The 15,329-nt window shown below is 36.6% G+C and overlaps 4 protein-coding genes across 10 annotated transcripts; 2 read left to right on the top strand and 2 right to left on the bottom strand.

Moving 5' to 3' along the window:
- Positions 1–99: 99 nt before the first annotated feature.
- LOC105692342 (tubulin-specific chaperone C) lies at positions 100–2,352 on the top strand. Its single transcript, XM_012411485.3, has 3 exons — positions 100–242; positions 543–794; positions 1,011–2,352. The coding sequence occupies exon 3, from the start codon at positions 1,175–1,177 to the stop codon at positions 2,201–2,203; it is 1,029 nt and encodes a 342-aa protein (XP_012266908.2). The 5' UTR covers positions 100–242; positions 543–794; positions 1,011–1,174; the 3' UTR covers positions 2,204–2,352.
- LOC105692341 lies at positions 2,347–7,645 on the bottom strand. Of its 4 annotated transcripts, XM_048650509.1 has the most exons (14): positions 7,515–7,645; positions 7,307–7,429; positions 6,994–7,089; positions 6,369–6,752; positions 5,780–5,864; positions 5,397–5,545; positions 5,063–5,250; positions 4,417–4,576; positions 4,249–4,305; positions 3,998–4,175; positions 3,586–3,926; positions 3,219–3,496; positions 3,027–3,134; positions 2,347–2,918 (listed from the first exon to the last, which is right to left on the bottom strand). In XM_048650509.1, the coding sequence occupies exons 4-14, from the start codon at positions 6,408–6,410 to the stop codon at positions 2,900–2,902; spliced, it is 1,605 nt and encodes a 534-aa protein (XP_048506466.1). In that variant the 5' UTR covers positions 6,411–6,752; positions 6,994–7,089; positions 7,307–7,429; positions 7,515–7,645; the 3' UTR covers positions 2,347–2,899. The 4 variants fall into 4 exon arrangements, with proteins under 4 accessions (XP_048506466.1, XP_048506465.1, XP_048506463.1 ...); XM_048650508.1 differs by lacking the exon at positions 7,515–7,645 and having other exon boundaries at positions 7,307–7,483; XM_048650506.1 differs by lacking the exons at positions 6,369–6,752; positions 6,994–7,089; positions 7,307–7,429; positions 7,515–7,645 and adding an exon at positions 6,097–6,349.
- LOC105692343 (ATP synthase subunit g, mitochondrial) lies at positions 7,544–8,650 on the top strand. Its single transcript, XM_012411487.3, has 2 exons — positions 7,544–7,701; positions 8,289–8,650. The coding sequence occupies exons 1-2, from the start codon at positions 7,659–7,661 to the stop codon at positions 8,546–8,548; spliced, it is 303 nt and encodes a 100-aa protein (XP_012266910.2). The 5' UTR covers positions 7,544–7,658; the 3' UTR covers positions 8,549–8,650.
- Positions 8,651–8,760: 110 nt separating this feature from the next.
- Positions 8,761–14,926, bottom strand: LOC105692340 (probable methyltransferase TARBP1). 4 transcript variants are annotated; one of them, XM_012411474.3, is made up of 11 exons: positions 14,630–14,926; positions 11,635–14,519; positions 11,324–11,553; positions 11,015–11,231; positions 10,734–10,886; positions 10,361–10,525; positions 10,026–10,214; positions 9,737–9,914; positions 9,339–9,670; positions 9,102–9,238; positions 8,761–9,009 (listed from the first exon to the last, which is right to left on the bottom strand). In XM_012411474.3, exons 2-11 carry the CDS (start codon positions 14,365–14,367, stop codon positions 8,859–8,861), a joined length of 4,485 nt encoding a protein of 1,494 aa, XP_012266897.2. In that variant the 5' UTR covers positions 14,368–14,519; positions 14,630–14,926; the 3' UTR covers positions 8,761–8,858. The 4 variants fall into 4 exon arrangements, with proteins under 4 accessions (XP_012266897.2, XP_012266901.2, XP_012266900.2 ...); XM_012411478.3 differs by lacking the exon at positions 14,630–14,926 and having other exon boundaries at positions 11,635–13,651; positions 13,993–14,162; XM_012411477.3 differs by lacking the exon at positions 14,630–14,926 and having other exon boundaries at positions 11,635–13,880; positions 13,993–14,133.
- Between the last annotated feature and the right edge of the window lie 403 nt (positions 14,927–15,329).

Below are 15,329 nucleotides of genomic sequence, written 5' to 3'. Positions count from 1 at the left end.
CACGTGAACACCAATCCCCGTTGCCCGTTGCCTCCCGAATAGATCATTCGAGACTTCACTCTTCGGGCGGAGAACGATTTCCATTTTAGGAAATCGTCCGTCTTTTCCTAGTATGCTGCATAAAAGTCCAAAATCATCGAAAGGTGGTTTGTTCAAAGGTGGATTGAAATTGTTCGTCGCTATCGAAGTTACGGGCTTCATCGGCGCCTTCATCGCTTGGCAACAACTCAAATCATCCAGAGGTAAATTTATATCTTATCACATTTGAGGTTATGATATCCCGTACTGTGACATTGATTTTCACACTATCGGCCCATCAATTACTATAACTCCGTTAGGAGCTGCTTTGAATAACTTCGTCATTCTAGTGTCGTGATTATACTTGGGCATAAACTTCAAAACACTTGTCTCTTTTGTACTCAACCTAGCCACCCTCTGCCCGAATCAAGAAACCTATAACATGCAATCAAAGTTTTATTTTGCCCAGAATAATTTGGGGATTTTTAAAAATCCCTTAAATTCATAAAGATTATTTCTGTTAGATTTCAGGTTTACTCTGTACAAGAAATTTCCATCCCTACTAGATAAATTTTATTCATTCGAAGAATATACTACTCCAACAAATAATATCCGAATCTTAGACCAACAAATTTGGGAGAAAGAGCGCAAACTGGCTCAATGATTTACTGTTTCCCATGGCGTTTATCAAGTCAGTGTTTTGGTTGATTGGTTGTACTGGATTCTCTTGGGTCTTGCTTCAATCTATAACACCCAACGATTCTGAACTCAGAAAGGTAAAAATTTTTACATGAATTTGAATTACTTTTTATACCAGCATAGATGATAATCGAACAACAGTAACATAAGCCTCATTGAGTATAATTTATTCTGCAAGATTTGAGAAATGAAAGTTCGTCATATGATGCCGTATCCATAGTAACATGTTGAAATTAACTTTTTGAACCGACAGATATTTCATAATTTCAAAAAATGTTATTTTCTTCTCATAGCAATTACCACAGGGCCAAGGTGATATTTACAAAAGAGCTGCTTTTGTAGCGGTACTTGAAAGAGCTGCAACCGGTGGCACTTCTGTACGCACAGAAGAAAGATCAAACATCTCCAAATAGCCAGACAACCTGAACACAATTAGAAAATCAGACACAGCCCAGTGATGGACTCGACATCACTGATTGAGGGTAGCCTACCCGATCGCATCACCAAGCGAGATCGTGAGCGCAAGAATGTGATTGAAAAACGAAGAGAAGAAAGACAGCAGCTTGCCGTAGAATCTGAACAGGCTAGTTATTTTAAAGATGCTTTTTACGCGACGTGCAAGACAATTAAAGATTTACTCGACAACGCATGTACCGCCTCACCTACCGTACTTCCTAGTATTTTTGACAAAGCAAACAAAGAGATACAAACTCTGAAGAACTTTCTTTCCCAGTCCAAAATGTTTTTGAAAGTTTACGACATTAGAAGAGCACAAGAAAATTTGCAATTACTTGAAATCGAAGCTGACGAACTAGAGCTCAAACTATTGCCAAAGAAGAAATTCGGTTTTAAAAATCGTCGTGTTTTGAAAAAACCCTCTGAAAAATGTCACGACGTCACAGATGGCCTAAAAGACCTGAAAATATCAGACAGCATTGTCAACAGTACGTCACACCAAAATAATAAACTTTCAAGCAAGTATGGCGACAGTGCTCTCATGATAATGGGAAAAACTGACGAAAAAATTATTCTTGATACGGAAAATGTGAATAAAAATGATGTACTACTCTCTGATTTGACGGGTTGTATGATCCGGATTTATGGAGCACCAAGTACGCTGCATATGGTCAATCTCCGAAATTGCACAGTTTTAGTAGGCCCAGTTTCTTCGTCTGTATTTGCTGAAAGATGTAACGCCTGTTCCCTTGCTTTTGCTTGCCAGCAACTTAGATTGCATACCTCTATAAATTGTGACGTTTACTGTCACGTGACAAGCAGAGCCATCATAGAAGACTGTTTCAAAATACGTTTCGCACCCTACAACTGGTGTTACGATGATCTCTCGATCCATTTTCAATTGGCTGGACTAGACCAGAAAATCAACAATTGGCATTTGGTGGACGATTTTAATTGGTTATCTAACGAAAAACACTCGCCGAATTGGTCGATCTTGGACCCTGAATTGAGAGTTAAATCTTGGGATTAATCAAAACGCTATGAATTAAAGTAAATTAATTAGTTATTAGAAACTAGATATTGAATTCCTTTCACATTAGCTATCAATATACTTACCTCAATAAATTATTTACACATGTACTTGGCTTTTTCAAAAAAATACAATACACCCCATCGCAAGAGCAGTGTTTCTTCGTTTATTTTATAAAATATTTTTGATTTTTATTCGCGTCAGTGTACTAGATTTCCGGCAGTCTTGAGGATAATGAACGTACGTACATTCATACATTTTGTGAAAAGTAATCAAAAAACTCTTAGGTCAACCAAATATCAGCTCAACTAAAGTTGCGTCATCTTCTCCAGATTCATCTAAAACTTACAAATCTATAATACAGTGAATCAGTATCCTATGGCATAAGAAGTGGGAAAACAAAAAAATCACACCATAACAGAAACTGCATCTTAAAATAACAAAGTTGTTTCCCACTTCACTAAAATTAACAAAGGGCGAAATGTATCATTGGTAAAATACTTATATCGTAGTCATTCCAACTGTAGCTGTTAGAAACGGAGGTACATAATCTATCATTTTTTCGTGACTAACCGTTTTTCCAGTTATACAAATCAATGGCTAGATGTAAGGCGTTGCAGTGGGTTGATATATACTGCGGAGTGGCAGTTATATTTCTAGTTACAGTCAGTGCAGACTTATTGTCCCCCAAATCATTTAACTTCTTTGACTGATTCTGAAATAATAAAAGTGAAGTTAGCCTATTTCGTAACAGCACCCATATGAATCCCAGGAAATCAATGAATAGACATGAAACTCTAAAATTATATCTAGAAACACTCACAAATCATGACACAGTAGACTAAAATGCACAGGTATCCAGTAGCGAGTGTACGGTGAAACCGTTAAAAGTGGATCATTGGGCCCATCTTCAACTTCGAAGCCTGTCATTCTACAGAGAGTCGATCGTCAGATTTGCATATGAATATTACCATTGAATCTCTGAAAATCCCAATAATTCTTCATAGATACTAACCGAACAACAAAGTGGCGGCGATATTGAGTGGTAGCATTTTGAAAAAGACTCGTTGCTATAGTAATTGCATATGGTATTATAGCAGCACGAAAGTCATCCTCCTCAGGATACTTTGTTTGGTCTTCTTTACTCATCTTGTTCCTATTTGATTGGGATCTAAATTTCGGGGTGTCAACCCAAACCACTTTGCAGCCATCTCTCAATCTATCTTCAACCCATCCAGATCCGCCAAGTTTTGCAATCTCATCAAATTCGTCCACCGAATACAAGTCGTGAACCTAGAATAAAATTTGTAAGATTATTCAAACACTGTCGGTGAAGAAGAAAGTGAGCGGACAAATTTTGGAAAATTTTCATCAAAGCTCACATGGCAGCCACATCCCTGTTGCAAACGGTTTTTGAAAATTTTCATTGTTTTCATGAATGGCTCTGATTCCTTTGCATAGATTAACAAAATTTGATTAGATTCTTTTTTATCATATGGTAGCCTGTAGTCTTCCGGTTCGATATGATCCACACCAAGGTTGAAATTCGATAGAACTCGATCTGAGAAAATGAGCTCCCGATATTTCCACATCCAATAGATCAATGTTGCTATCACAGCCAGACCAACTAATACCAAAAACACGTTCTGAATAAGCTTCCAATCCGTCCCCCAATCGGCATCTGGCCCATTACCATTGTGATTGTTCGACTCGTTATGATGAACTGCCAATTAAAATTGGTCACTTTATTAATTGTCGTTCGTGTCATAGTAAGCTTATTCAATCAATTATTACCAAGATTGCACGTTATGATATTGTCAGATGGTACCCATGTCATCAAATCAGCATATTTCATGTCACAGGTATCATTGTACTGTGTGAACTTGACACAATAATAGGCACCACCTCTTTTCAAATGTGTCCACGTAATTACAGCTTCCCAACCATCGCCATTTTCATCGACTTCGGTACTCTGTACAGATTTGCCATTTTTACGACTATAACATCTGAAATATTTGAGCTATTTGGAAGAATGATTAACTTACGGCTTCAAATCTGACGTTTGTAGTCAAAGGTGAAATGGTACAATTATTGGAGCCAGTCTGAAACATTAAAGATTACAATCGGTATCATGTGTTTTCTAGTTAAGGATAAAGTACGGAATCTACAATAGCAAATGACTCGGTTTATTTCTCTCTTGTGCAGTATATTACCGATATCAATGTGCAATCTTGAGTTGCAGAAATTCTGCCTTCTTCAATTTCATCGGTTGGATTTACATTTGCTCTTTCAAGTCGGTCAAGCATAAATAATTTTGCTCGTAGCCGGAAACACGTATTTGGTACATGGATGAAATTCGTCAGTTTTGGTTCCCTGGAAAAAATATCTGTCTGTTTCATTTTCCAATATTTTCTGCTTATATATCATTATTTTTTAACGTTCTATATTAACTGAGGAACAGAAGGATATAATCCCCATTGTTAATAAATATGTAGCAGAAAGGACCAAGCAGCTTTTTTATGAATCATGAATCCGATGAGGTGACTTGTGAAAGAGTATTGGTGGTAAGTATTGGCATTGAGTTATGTATTGAATTAGTTACAACCGCACACCGTGATATTAGTGATCATCTTCAACCTTAGCTACTAAAATTGTACAAGTGCAGTAATAAAGATGAAATTTATGCCTATAGATTTTGTGCGAATATGGTGAATGAAGATAATTCAATTCCTTGTGTTAAAAGCGAGAAAATTGGTCAATGAGCAATGTAATTGTCAAGGAAAATTCAATCAGAATTATTGAAATACAAGAAAGCAATGCAGTTAGCACTCCAGCTTATCGAGAACTATAGAGGCTTACTCGATTATATTGTCAGGCATGTAGTCCTCTCCCAAAAATATTCTCAACCTTGTATCGTAGAAGTGATAGCTTGTATTTTGAAAGTAGGGTGCAGAACTTCGAATTTTACCACTTTTAGTTCTAAGTACAAAATAGTAACAGCCGGTAAATATTTTGGCAAAGATGTATCGCTCGTTTTCATCGGCACCCTGATACAAAAACATGAAAAGTTTATACAAATATCTCAAATTCAACAGAGATTGCTGAGTATGTACAACTTTGATTAATCTTCCTTAGAATTTTTTCGATATCTTAAAGTTATACTTTACAGATGGTGAAATAGAAAGCTAGTCACCACTGTTATGTCGTAGGCCAGATGATATTCTCTGAAATCCTCACATTTGCTGATATACGCAGGGCAATCTTTTTTTACTTTGATAAATGGGTTGGCAAGAAGAAAGAGTGTCGAATTCTCTGTTCTATTCCGTACCTTTGCTTTGAGCCCTATAATTGAATGGAGTCTTAGGTATTTTATTATCAATTAAAAAACTGTAAAATGTTCAATACTGAAATATGACTGTGACTCAACGCATAACTGGAAAGTCCGTTCTACTACAGCCAAAAATAATACCAATATGCTATTTTGTTTTACCAGATGTTGAGATTGTGTTCTCTTTCTTTCAACAAGTTGAACTCACCGAACATCAATCATGCTGAAATTATATCTATAAGGCTTACCAATGACCTCCTTTGTTCCATCAACTAATTTTCCGTATTGGAGAAAACCAGGTGACAGTTCTGAACTGGTATGGGTGTCATTTACCTGCAATAAATATTTATCATATTATTATTTATATCGAATGTAATAGCGATTTTATTTCATAGCTTCCTAAATAACATATTTCATTGATTATTGTGGTTTCCAAAATAAATACAACATTTGTTCTAAGCGTTGTTTGTACTAGTGCGTAAGCGTGCTAAGATTCCGATGTTCTACGAATTACGACAAATGATTTATAACAAAATCGAATTCTTCAAAAAGTGTGAATACATACACGTACTTCTTCACAGATAAAACCTGCTACACAAACAATCGTGTAGCACATGCATATGACAGTTATACTTTTTTTGAACAAACACATTTTACAAACTTTCGTAATAATTACAAATGCTATCTGTTCCTTCAATTACCGATTTTATAACTAGGTAATGTAAAACAGGTATGGCAGGTAGGTTGAGAAACCTGTAATATTATCGTATACATGAGCGTAAAAGAGGGAATGCGCGAACTGAAGATTTGCTATTCTAGACACATCCTTTTTGCAACCTTTTTGAAGCATAAAATCTGGCTCGGGAAGGGGCACTGCATCAGATCCAATCCTCTCCTGCTATCTCATCCTCTCTCTCTGTTGTGCATGTTACACATTCGTATGTATGTATGGAGACACTGTTAGGTGCGTCGGAATTACCACAGCTCTGAGCTTCACCCTCTCTCTCCAATATCTATCAGTCAAGAACGGAGAGAAAAGCTCAGCAACATTCGGCTCATCAACGCGCTACCAACGTGGCCGCGACGCGACGTTAAGCACTATATTCAAACAGCTTATTCTTGTAATTCTTTCGGAGAAACTGATTATTGCCTGTTATGTATCACTACATAAATCTCTGAATCTCAGCAACAATTAGGCAGCGTCACTGAACCGTAGTGCTCCTGGAAACGAAAAAGCGCAAAGAGGAGTCTTTATAAAGCATCTGGTATGCTCTAAGGGTGGGCCGAAGAGTTGTCAATTAAACAATTGTTCGATTTATTTACGATCAATGATACGGCATTGCAATGAATTCTATTCCGAAAACGTCATGAATTTATGACGTGTTCACAGAGTGAAGATGACCGATCACTGAACGACGTATAAATATTGTCAAAATTTTTAGAAAAATAATTCTCTGAATACCTGTACTGCGTTCATACACAATAGAAATAAAGATGATGGTACGTTGATAATGCCTTAGGTGTTTTGATACAGATAAGCTTGGGACTCGGAAATTTCCTGGAAATATTTTTCAAATTACTTATACGATTCCAATGTCATTAATTCTTACCGCTAAAACCAACATCCACATCTCGTTTACGGTTTCCCAACCACAATCCCGGCTCAACGATTACACCGATAGATAGTGACGGAAAGTATTTTTATAATTCCTTATCATTGTTTGAATGTAAATGTCGCTTTTATAAGTTAATGAAGTTCACTCAAGAGACATTACCGGTCAACGAGCATCGCAGATTGAAACCGCCGACAGCTGTCTAAACTCGTCTCACTTTAAATGACAGTACTTTTTCGCACCAGATCCGAAGGGGTCGGGTCCCAATTGCCTCACATCGTACACCTGATGAAGAATCATACTAATTTTATTCGTCAGAATTTTCCAGTAAAGACTTCTACCGCCTACAAAAATGAAAATTTTATTTTACCGCATTGAGATCTTGCCGCTACCCACAGCTCTAATAACATCCGGTTTTGCGCTTTTACGACCTCCGTAATCAAGGAACCGTGGAATCGGAACATCCCGTATCTTTTCGTGTAATTTTTCAGGCTAGACCGAAGTACCACGAAAAATGGCAGCACAACTTCCAGCAAAGGCTGCTTCTCTCCTAAAAGGTATTTGATAACGCTTGAATCATGACAACAGTTATTTCATCCGCGTACATCAGCATTATGTATGGTACATCATACCCAATGCCGAGATGCACAATCGGTGCTCACAACCTTACATAACTTTCATGCCCCAACTTGTCTTACATTACCAAAATTCATTTGACATTGATGGACTGTAACATAATTTTTACTTAAATCAAAACCGGCCCTTTTTTGCCATAAAATTGTTGCCACGATACATTTTATACAAAGCCACATCTACAAAAATAAGTATACAGACTTTAATCGGAAAGAGTGTGGAATGAGACAGTGTCTCACCTTTTCGTTTCTCTTTGGATTTATTACTTCATAGCACTGACTGAATGAGGAAAATATTCGTAGTTTTTTTTTATCCAAAAATTAATTTTCTCAAGTCACTAGCTTCGAGGATTAAGAGATCCAAATATTCCCAAAGATGATTTCGTTTCAATTTCTGTTTTGCGATCAAAGCGTCTGATTTTGCAGTACAAGACTTGTTTTCCATGATTTGCAGATACTTCTCAATGATTTTTTCTTAATTGTTTAACTGTTTTGTTTTTACTTTCTGATAGTTGGTGTTGCCTTGGCAAAACCTAAGCTGGCGGTTTTCCAGCAATATGCGATGGTTGAATTGACTCCACCCAAATTTTCTGATATTCCTGCCATTCGCGCCGGCATCAAGAACATCTTGAGTAGTGCCAAGAATGGCAGCTACCGCAACCTCACTGTTCGGGAAGCATGGTTAAACACCCTTGTCACTGTCGAAGTCCTTTGCTGGTTCTACGTTGGTGAAGTCATTGGAAAACGACACATTGTTGGTTACGACGTGTAATCCATCAAGCCTGCAGATGTTGATAGATAATTATAAATATTTATAAATGTTCTCGAAAAAGTAAAACATTCGCGACAAAATAAACAACTACTAGAATTTCAATTTCACGTTCACATGAATCTGTAATACCTATCCCTTGGAGTGCAGAAGGAGTGGAGTAACAAAAAACGCACTAGATATTCATTTTTTGGTAATGAGTAAACTGAGACAAAATATCAAACGTAGAGTTGTATCTGGTATGAAATTAGAAATATGTCATAGTATTACACAGCCGATAAATGAATGTACATACACTGAATACTTTATGAACTTAGTGAGTACGATGTTGCTTAAAATACTCCCACAAACAAATAGCTCCTGTTACGTGAACATTGAACGAACGAACGACACCAACTTGAGGAATTTCAACACACTCATCCAGCAAAGATATTAGATTGACTGGGATGCCGGCCTTCTCGTTACTGCACAGGAAATAATAAAAGTGTGAATTAAATGAATATGCAAAAATTATGAACGATAACATATCGTAATTGAGGTTGTCAATTCATCTCACCCGAGCAACAGAACAGTTTTTTTGTGAAACTTGACATTTGCTAGATTCGTACTATTGACTGTTTGTTCAGCACCAACTAATCGATAACCCAAACTCTTCTTCTCCGATAGGTATTGTTGCAATTGGTGTGGCTTCACCTGAAACATATTGCGTTGAGCGTTGGAATTTAGTGTTCTAGAACGTGAAGGAATACTCAGAAAATCATATTGCAAATAAGAAATAGGAGTGATGGCATACTTCTATGAGAGGGATCAGCTTTTCAGCTGACACACTGACAGATTGAAATTCCTTATCCTCTGTGTATTTGATAGACGCTAGTACAAATTCTTTAACTCCAAGTATCTCGCATGTTCTGCTCAGACCTCCAAGATTTGGTAGCTTGTCAACGAGTGAAGCGACTAATATAATTTCATTTTCTCTTTCCGGATTCTGATGGGATGCAGATGTGCTAGAAACTTCGCTAAGATCATCTTCATTTGGAATCATCGATTTCCATGGTATGAACTTCTTTTGTATGTCATTGGAACAATGGGTACCCTCAATGAAATCCTCTGCTAGAGGTCCTGCACCTGGAGCAGTGATAATAAAAGACTTGGTTTATACAAAAGCCCACATTTTTCCTGGAATCAACTTACTTCCAGCCGACTTCAAAATGTGGGTTGAAACCTGTACCAAGCTTATATTGGCTACACGGTTCAAGAGTTTCAGCGGATGACTATTAGATTCTTTGAAGCCAAAGTTTCCAAACATTTCCGGTGGAATGCATTCATCTGAAGAAACATTTGATAACCGTGGCAATTCGTCGAATAAGGTCTGCAAACCAGAAGTGATCATTCTTAAGTTCAAATCCAGTATTACACAAAATGAACAAAGCTAATTGCAAGGATTCTTGATTTTTAGCATGGTCATAGAATGAAAATGTACCTGCAAACTATAATCCTCCTCTGGATTAAATAGCGTGAAGTAGAAATCATCTTGTAATTTCAAAGAGTTTGTCATCAGATTTCCATATTTCAAACTCTTCTTCAAAGCTTTATAAAGCTCTCCGTGCTTTTCTGTCACAGTCAAATAGGACATTTCTGTTGCAAAATCATACAGCTTGGAAGCGATGACCTATGCGTAGATATATTGAAATAAAATAAGGATTCGTGATATTGACTTGACTAAAAATCAATAGCGATTCTCATTCTGGCATAAGTTTACACTGCTGACATTGAGTTCATTGCATTTAAGATAGAAAAAATTTTCATCGCATTCACCTGAGCATATAGGCGAACATTGAATTGTTGCGACATGCAACACGGCAAGATGTGCTCTAATGCTAGATTTATGAAGTCGGGCTGCAATTCCGCCGAAAGTAAACGAGATACATGGTACACAATGCTTACTACAGAGCACAAGCTGCCCACTCGTTTTTCTTGAGCCTGTACATGGAAAATTGAATGAGCTGGTATTCAGAAAAAAGAATACAAGAAATCCGAGGACCATCACCTATACCATAGAAGAATGTCCCAATCATATATTTTCGGTCAAGATCCATGGTTAGAAGATATGCTTTCATTTGGTGAGTAAAAGCAACAATTGTGTGAACAAAGTTACACACAGTTATATTATGTGGTAGATATGACAAACCTGATCGAACAAGTCCCATATTTCCAGCCGCATGGCTTCGTTTTCGAGATAGATTTTTATCAAAAGCCATTCTTGCATTATCTTGATACTGGGTTGACTGCTCTCTGTCAACATGTTGTCACGAATCAGTGTGTACAATGTTGCAGTTTCAACCTGTAGAAATAAAGTTGTGGTTTACATGTCATTGAAAGATGAGTTACAGTCATTGCTCACCAGAAATCATTTTGCAGTGTTTTTTTTTTCAGAACCACAACTGATATAAATTTAACGTCTTCACTTACTTGTTCGAGTATGGGTTGCAATACAAGTAAGACTTGCATGATTCGATTTTTCTGGCGATGTATCTGTGAATCTCCAAAATATCTTTTGTTCTGCTTTTCGTTTAAAACAGCGATCATCATTGGTAACAATCGAACTGCATGCAGAGGTTCGTCGATAATCATCTTGTGCAATAGTATGACAGCATTTGCTCTTATTGCTGCATTGATATTTATATTTCTGAAAAAAATCATATTTGTTAGTAAGATAAAATCGCTACAAATAAGATCATTTTCATATCATCTCATTTTAAACAGTATTCGACAACTCACACGCTGGATAAATGATTTGGATAAGAGCGCCTATACCACCGAACAACAAACGAACGAGCTTGTAGCTCGACTTTTTGGTCACGGCGTGGAACTGTACCATGCAGCAAGCAAGAGATTATTGCTTCATAAAAATTTGATAGATAGTCCCCCTTAGCTTGTTGCAATCCTTTGAGCAAAATTAGACTTAGTCTGGGAATTTTGTCTGATTTTAGTATAATTTCACCGGTATACTGGAAAAAGACCATATCTCAATTATTCCTGATTGGACCAGAACCGCTAGTTGTAAATTGACAACATCCAATATGACTCACCTTTATTGCCAGTTCTCTGGTTTCTTTCAATTCAAGAAATGGCGTACTAAAGATTAAATATATTATTTCTTCAGTTGCCAATCTGCAATCGCTAAGCTCAAAAGTCGACTTCCAACATAGGTTTAAAACCGACTTGAAATCATTGATCTCGGTCTCTGTGACTGAACCTTTATAAAATATTTGCGCCATTATCCGGACTAATGGTACAAATATTTCTCTATTGCCCACCTGTGCCAAGTATGAAACTTGTTCAATCCAATCAATGTTTGCCACCCATTCATTAGCTGGAACATCTTTAACATATTCGTAAAAGAGCTCCGCCACATACTTATAATACTCTGCTGCTATTTTTCCATTCAGGTTTCTGTTCAAATTACAACTTTCAGTCGTTTTTTCTGTATCACCCGAAGACTGCATGCTCAGAGACTGGTATGTTTGATGTAACAATTCAATGAATTTGTAATTTTTAAGTTTTGTACTGGTCGCTTTCAAGCAAATATACAATATCATGATGCCAAAGAACCTCTGCACATTGCTACTGTATTGTCCATCTTCGATTATAGTCAATGTTTCCAATTCAAATCTTTCAATATGATTGAGGATCATGGCTTTTGATACGTATGAATTTTTAGTAGAAAAAAATTTTTGTACCACTAATACGTATGAATAGATGTTATCAACAAAAAATACATCGGATGTTTTTCTAAGAAGCTTGAATATAAAACGTAATGTCGCATCCGCATAGTAAGCAACAAATTCAAGAAGAACGCAATCATTTGTCGAGATCGACTGAAGTAAGTGACCAAGAAGTTCGATTGATCTGTGTCTTAGGTCTGTGTCTCCATATGGCCTGCTATCCGCTCCAATTAAACAGTTCAGTAAGTTATGTAATGTGAGTAATGCCGGGCACTCCTTTGTATCGAGTATAAGGCCTCCGTCATGAAAAAGCAGAAGTAATAGAGAAAAGGATTTCATGCTAAGATCCCTCCTGCACTTTTCATTAGCCATCTGTGAGCAGAAATCATCAAGAAACCTGGTTGCTTCAGCTTTTGTGACTGTCTCTGATATCCAAAGAGAGATTCGCTTCCAAGCTAATTGACCACGTGTCAGTGCTTCACTGTTCGAAAATACTTCCAGTGATTTGGCTACCGTAATCAAGTCTGAAGATTTTATAGCAAAGTGAGTTGCGGCTTGCAAAAGCTTAATCTGAGACCCAATACGAAGAGTTCGACAATGCATATTCAAGTTGCTCTTCGCTAATGCTTTGATTGCATTCCATTCTGGCTCTTTCCAAATGCTGCACTTTTGTTCAACCATGGATAGTGTGTGAATTACATAAAATAACGCCACAGGTCCCCAAGTCATTTCTGACGCTTGTGTCAGGAATCTTGTAACCAAGTCGCTGTTCTTGCTTTCAGCAGAGTTGAGTAATTTGGTAAGCTCACTAACAACAGTTGGTTCTATTTCATTTGCTTGATGTTCCCAAATATAAGTATTGTTCAATACATCGAGAACGGTGACTAAAAAGTCATTGTCATATAATTCTGCTTCAAGTTTTAGTATAGACAGTAATCCCCACTTCACTACAGCATTATTCTCATGTTTGAGAATTCGCGTATATGCACAACGAATCCATGCAATATCAATTCCACTTAAAGGGGTCGCTTCCGAAAATGTTTCATCGATCATAGATTCCAGGAGTGGGAAAACTGGCATAACCAAATGCTTTTGTTTTTCTTCAAGCGCTTCCAATATTAACAAGAAATTATTTACATTTTTTTTGAGTGAACCTTGAAAATCGATAGTTGGCGCAAGCACAAGAGGTTTAATCACCTTGTAATGAGTCAAATCCAACCCCAGAGTGTTGCTTTCTTTGGCAACTTCAATTACCCTTTTGATGAGATACAATGCCTGTTTTCGTTGTTGGGGTGATGAGCTTGATAGGCCCTTTGATATTATGACCCAAAATGGTTCTTTCATAGCTTGTTCAATTAATGGCTCATTAATATGACAAATTCTGATAAGAGAAAACCATGTATCGGATGTAAGACATAGAAAATTAAGGGCTTCAGCTGGATTAATTAAATGTTTGAAAATCAGATCCCATATTTTGGTCAGAGTGTCGGTTTGATCAATCAATTTAATTATTCTTGGCAAAATAAAAGTCAGTAATTGACAGTCTGTGAAATCTTTCAGCATTAACCAAGTTTCCAAAGTATTCGCAAATAGCTCCACTATTTCTTCACCTTGTAAGAAATCAATATCATCTTTGAGTAGTGTAAAACCATCTATATAGAAGTCCCAAAATTCTTTGGATAAAAGACTACCGTACAGTTTTGAATTGATACATTCCATTACCTCATTTTTAAATTGACACAATATGGAAGACACATCTTGCATGAGCACCATGTCTAGTATCCTTATATCTCGCAGGTAAGATGCGATTTCTGCATTCATACTTGTTTCAAAAACATTGTGTAATGAGTTTGTAAAATGTCCTAAAGATTTCCACCACAACTGGAATATTGGCTGTGGATTTATCGACTTCTTCATTTGTTGGTAGCTTGCACAATAATGCGCATGTATTTCCTTTATAAGGATTGGGATTCTTGCATCTTCATAGGAGTGTTCCTTGTAAATTTTTTCGATTTCCAGAATCAGAACTCGTAGTCCAACACCAACTAACTTTACACCCGTAGTGTCATGTGCCATTATTCGGTCATTTATATCCATTTCCCCAAAATTATGTATATCACGCAGAAATACAATGTTCCATTCGCTAAATAATATGCATTAAAAACGGTAGAGATGTCGAAGCATTTCAGCATACTTTTCAGATTGCAGTAAATGACACAATCATTGTAAAATAAATTGAGTCAGTACATCTGAAACCAAATCATCGAGAAAAGAATTAATACAAGTTTCAAGAGTGATCATTATAAGTGATAACAAATGCATTATCGTAATATCAATAGTGAGGTTATTTGGTAAGTACCGCAGTGACATGATAAAGTGGAAGAATACGGGCTAGGACCAAATTGAAAGATTAACTACACTGCGAAATCCCTCTATGTATAAATAAAAAAATCTTGTACCAAAAACAAATGCAAGGAAGGAGATTTTTAATATTCAGATTATGATAACAATATTACAACATGAAGTCCGCCGCGATGACAAAAAGCGATCTGTTATAGTATGAAGTTCGCCGCAGTGATAACAAGGGAACTTCGTTATTTTTTGACAGATTCGATTTTTGTCGCACAGATGTTCTGGTCTGACAGATAATTGACGTGGTTGTCTGCTGACATAAAAAACCCAGAAAGCATATACGTAAATTATACTCATTCATAGCGTGTAGTCGTATTGATAAACATTATCATACCATTTTTCAATCAATCAATATTTTTCAATCATATATTTCCAAGTTTCAAGTTTTTGAAGATTCAATATTTGACAGTTTGTTTTTCAAGTTTCTTCGTTTCTCAATTCGTAAATCATTGTCCTAAGTATAATATCAAAAAATGACATGCTCTTTTTTGACTTAACATTGATGTTCAGTAAAAAACAATCACAATCGACAATTTTTAGATGTTTCCTATGATTTTTGACCAAAAAAAAACAATTTTATTGCTGGAAGTACCCCACTTGATTAATTATTCATTCAAAAAACGAGTGGGCTACCTCAAAATATCAAG

Source organism: Athalia rosae, chromosome 2, assembly GCF_917208135.1.
Source record: "Athalia rosae chromosome 2, iyAthRosa1.1, whole genome shotgun sequence".
In the NCBI taxonomy this organism is placed as follows: domain Eukaryota; kingdom Metazoa; phylum Arthropoda; class Insecta; order Hymenoptera; family Athaliidae; genus Athalia; species Athalia rosae.
Note: the sequence above shows the minus strand (reverse complement) of the source record. Positions and strands in the feature narration are given on the sequence as shown.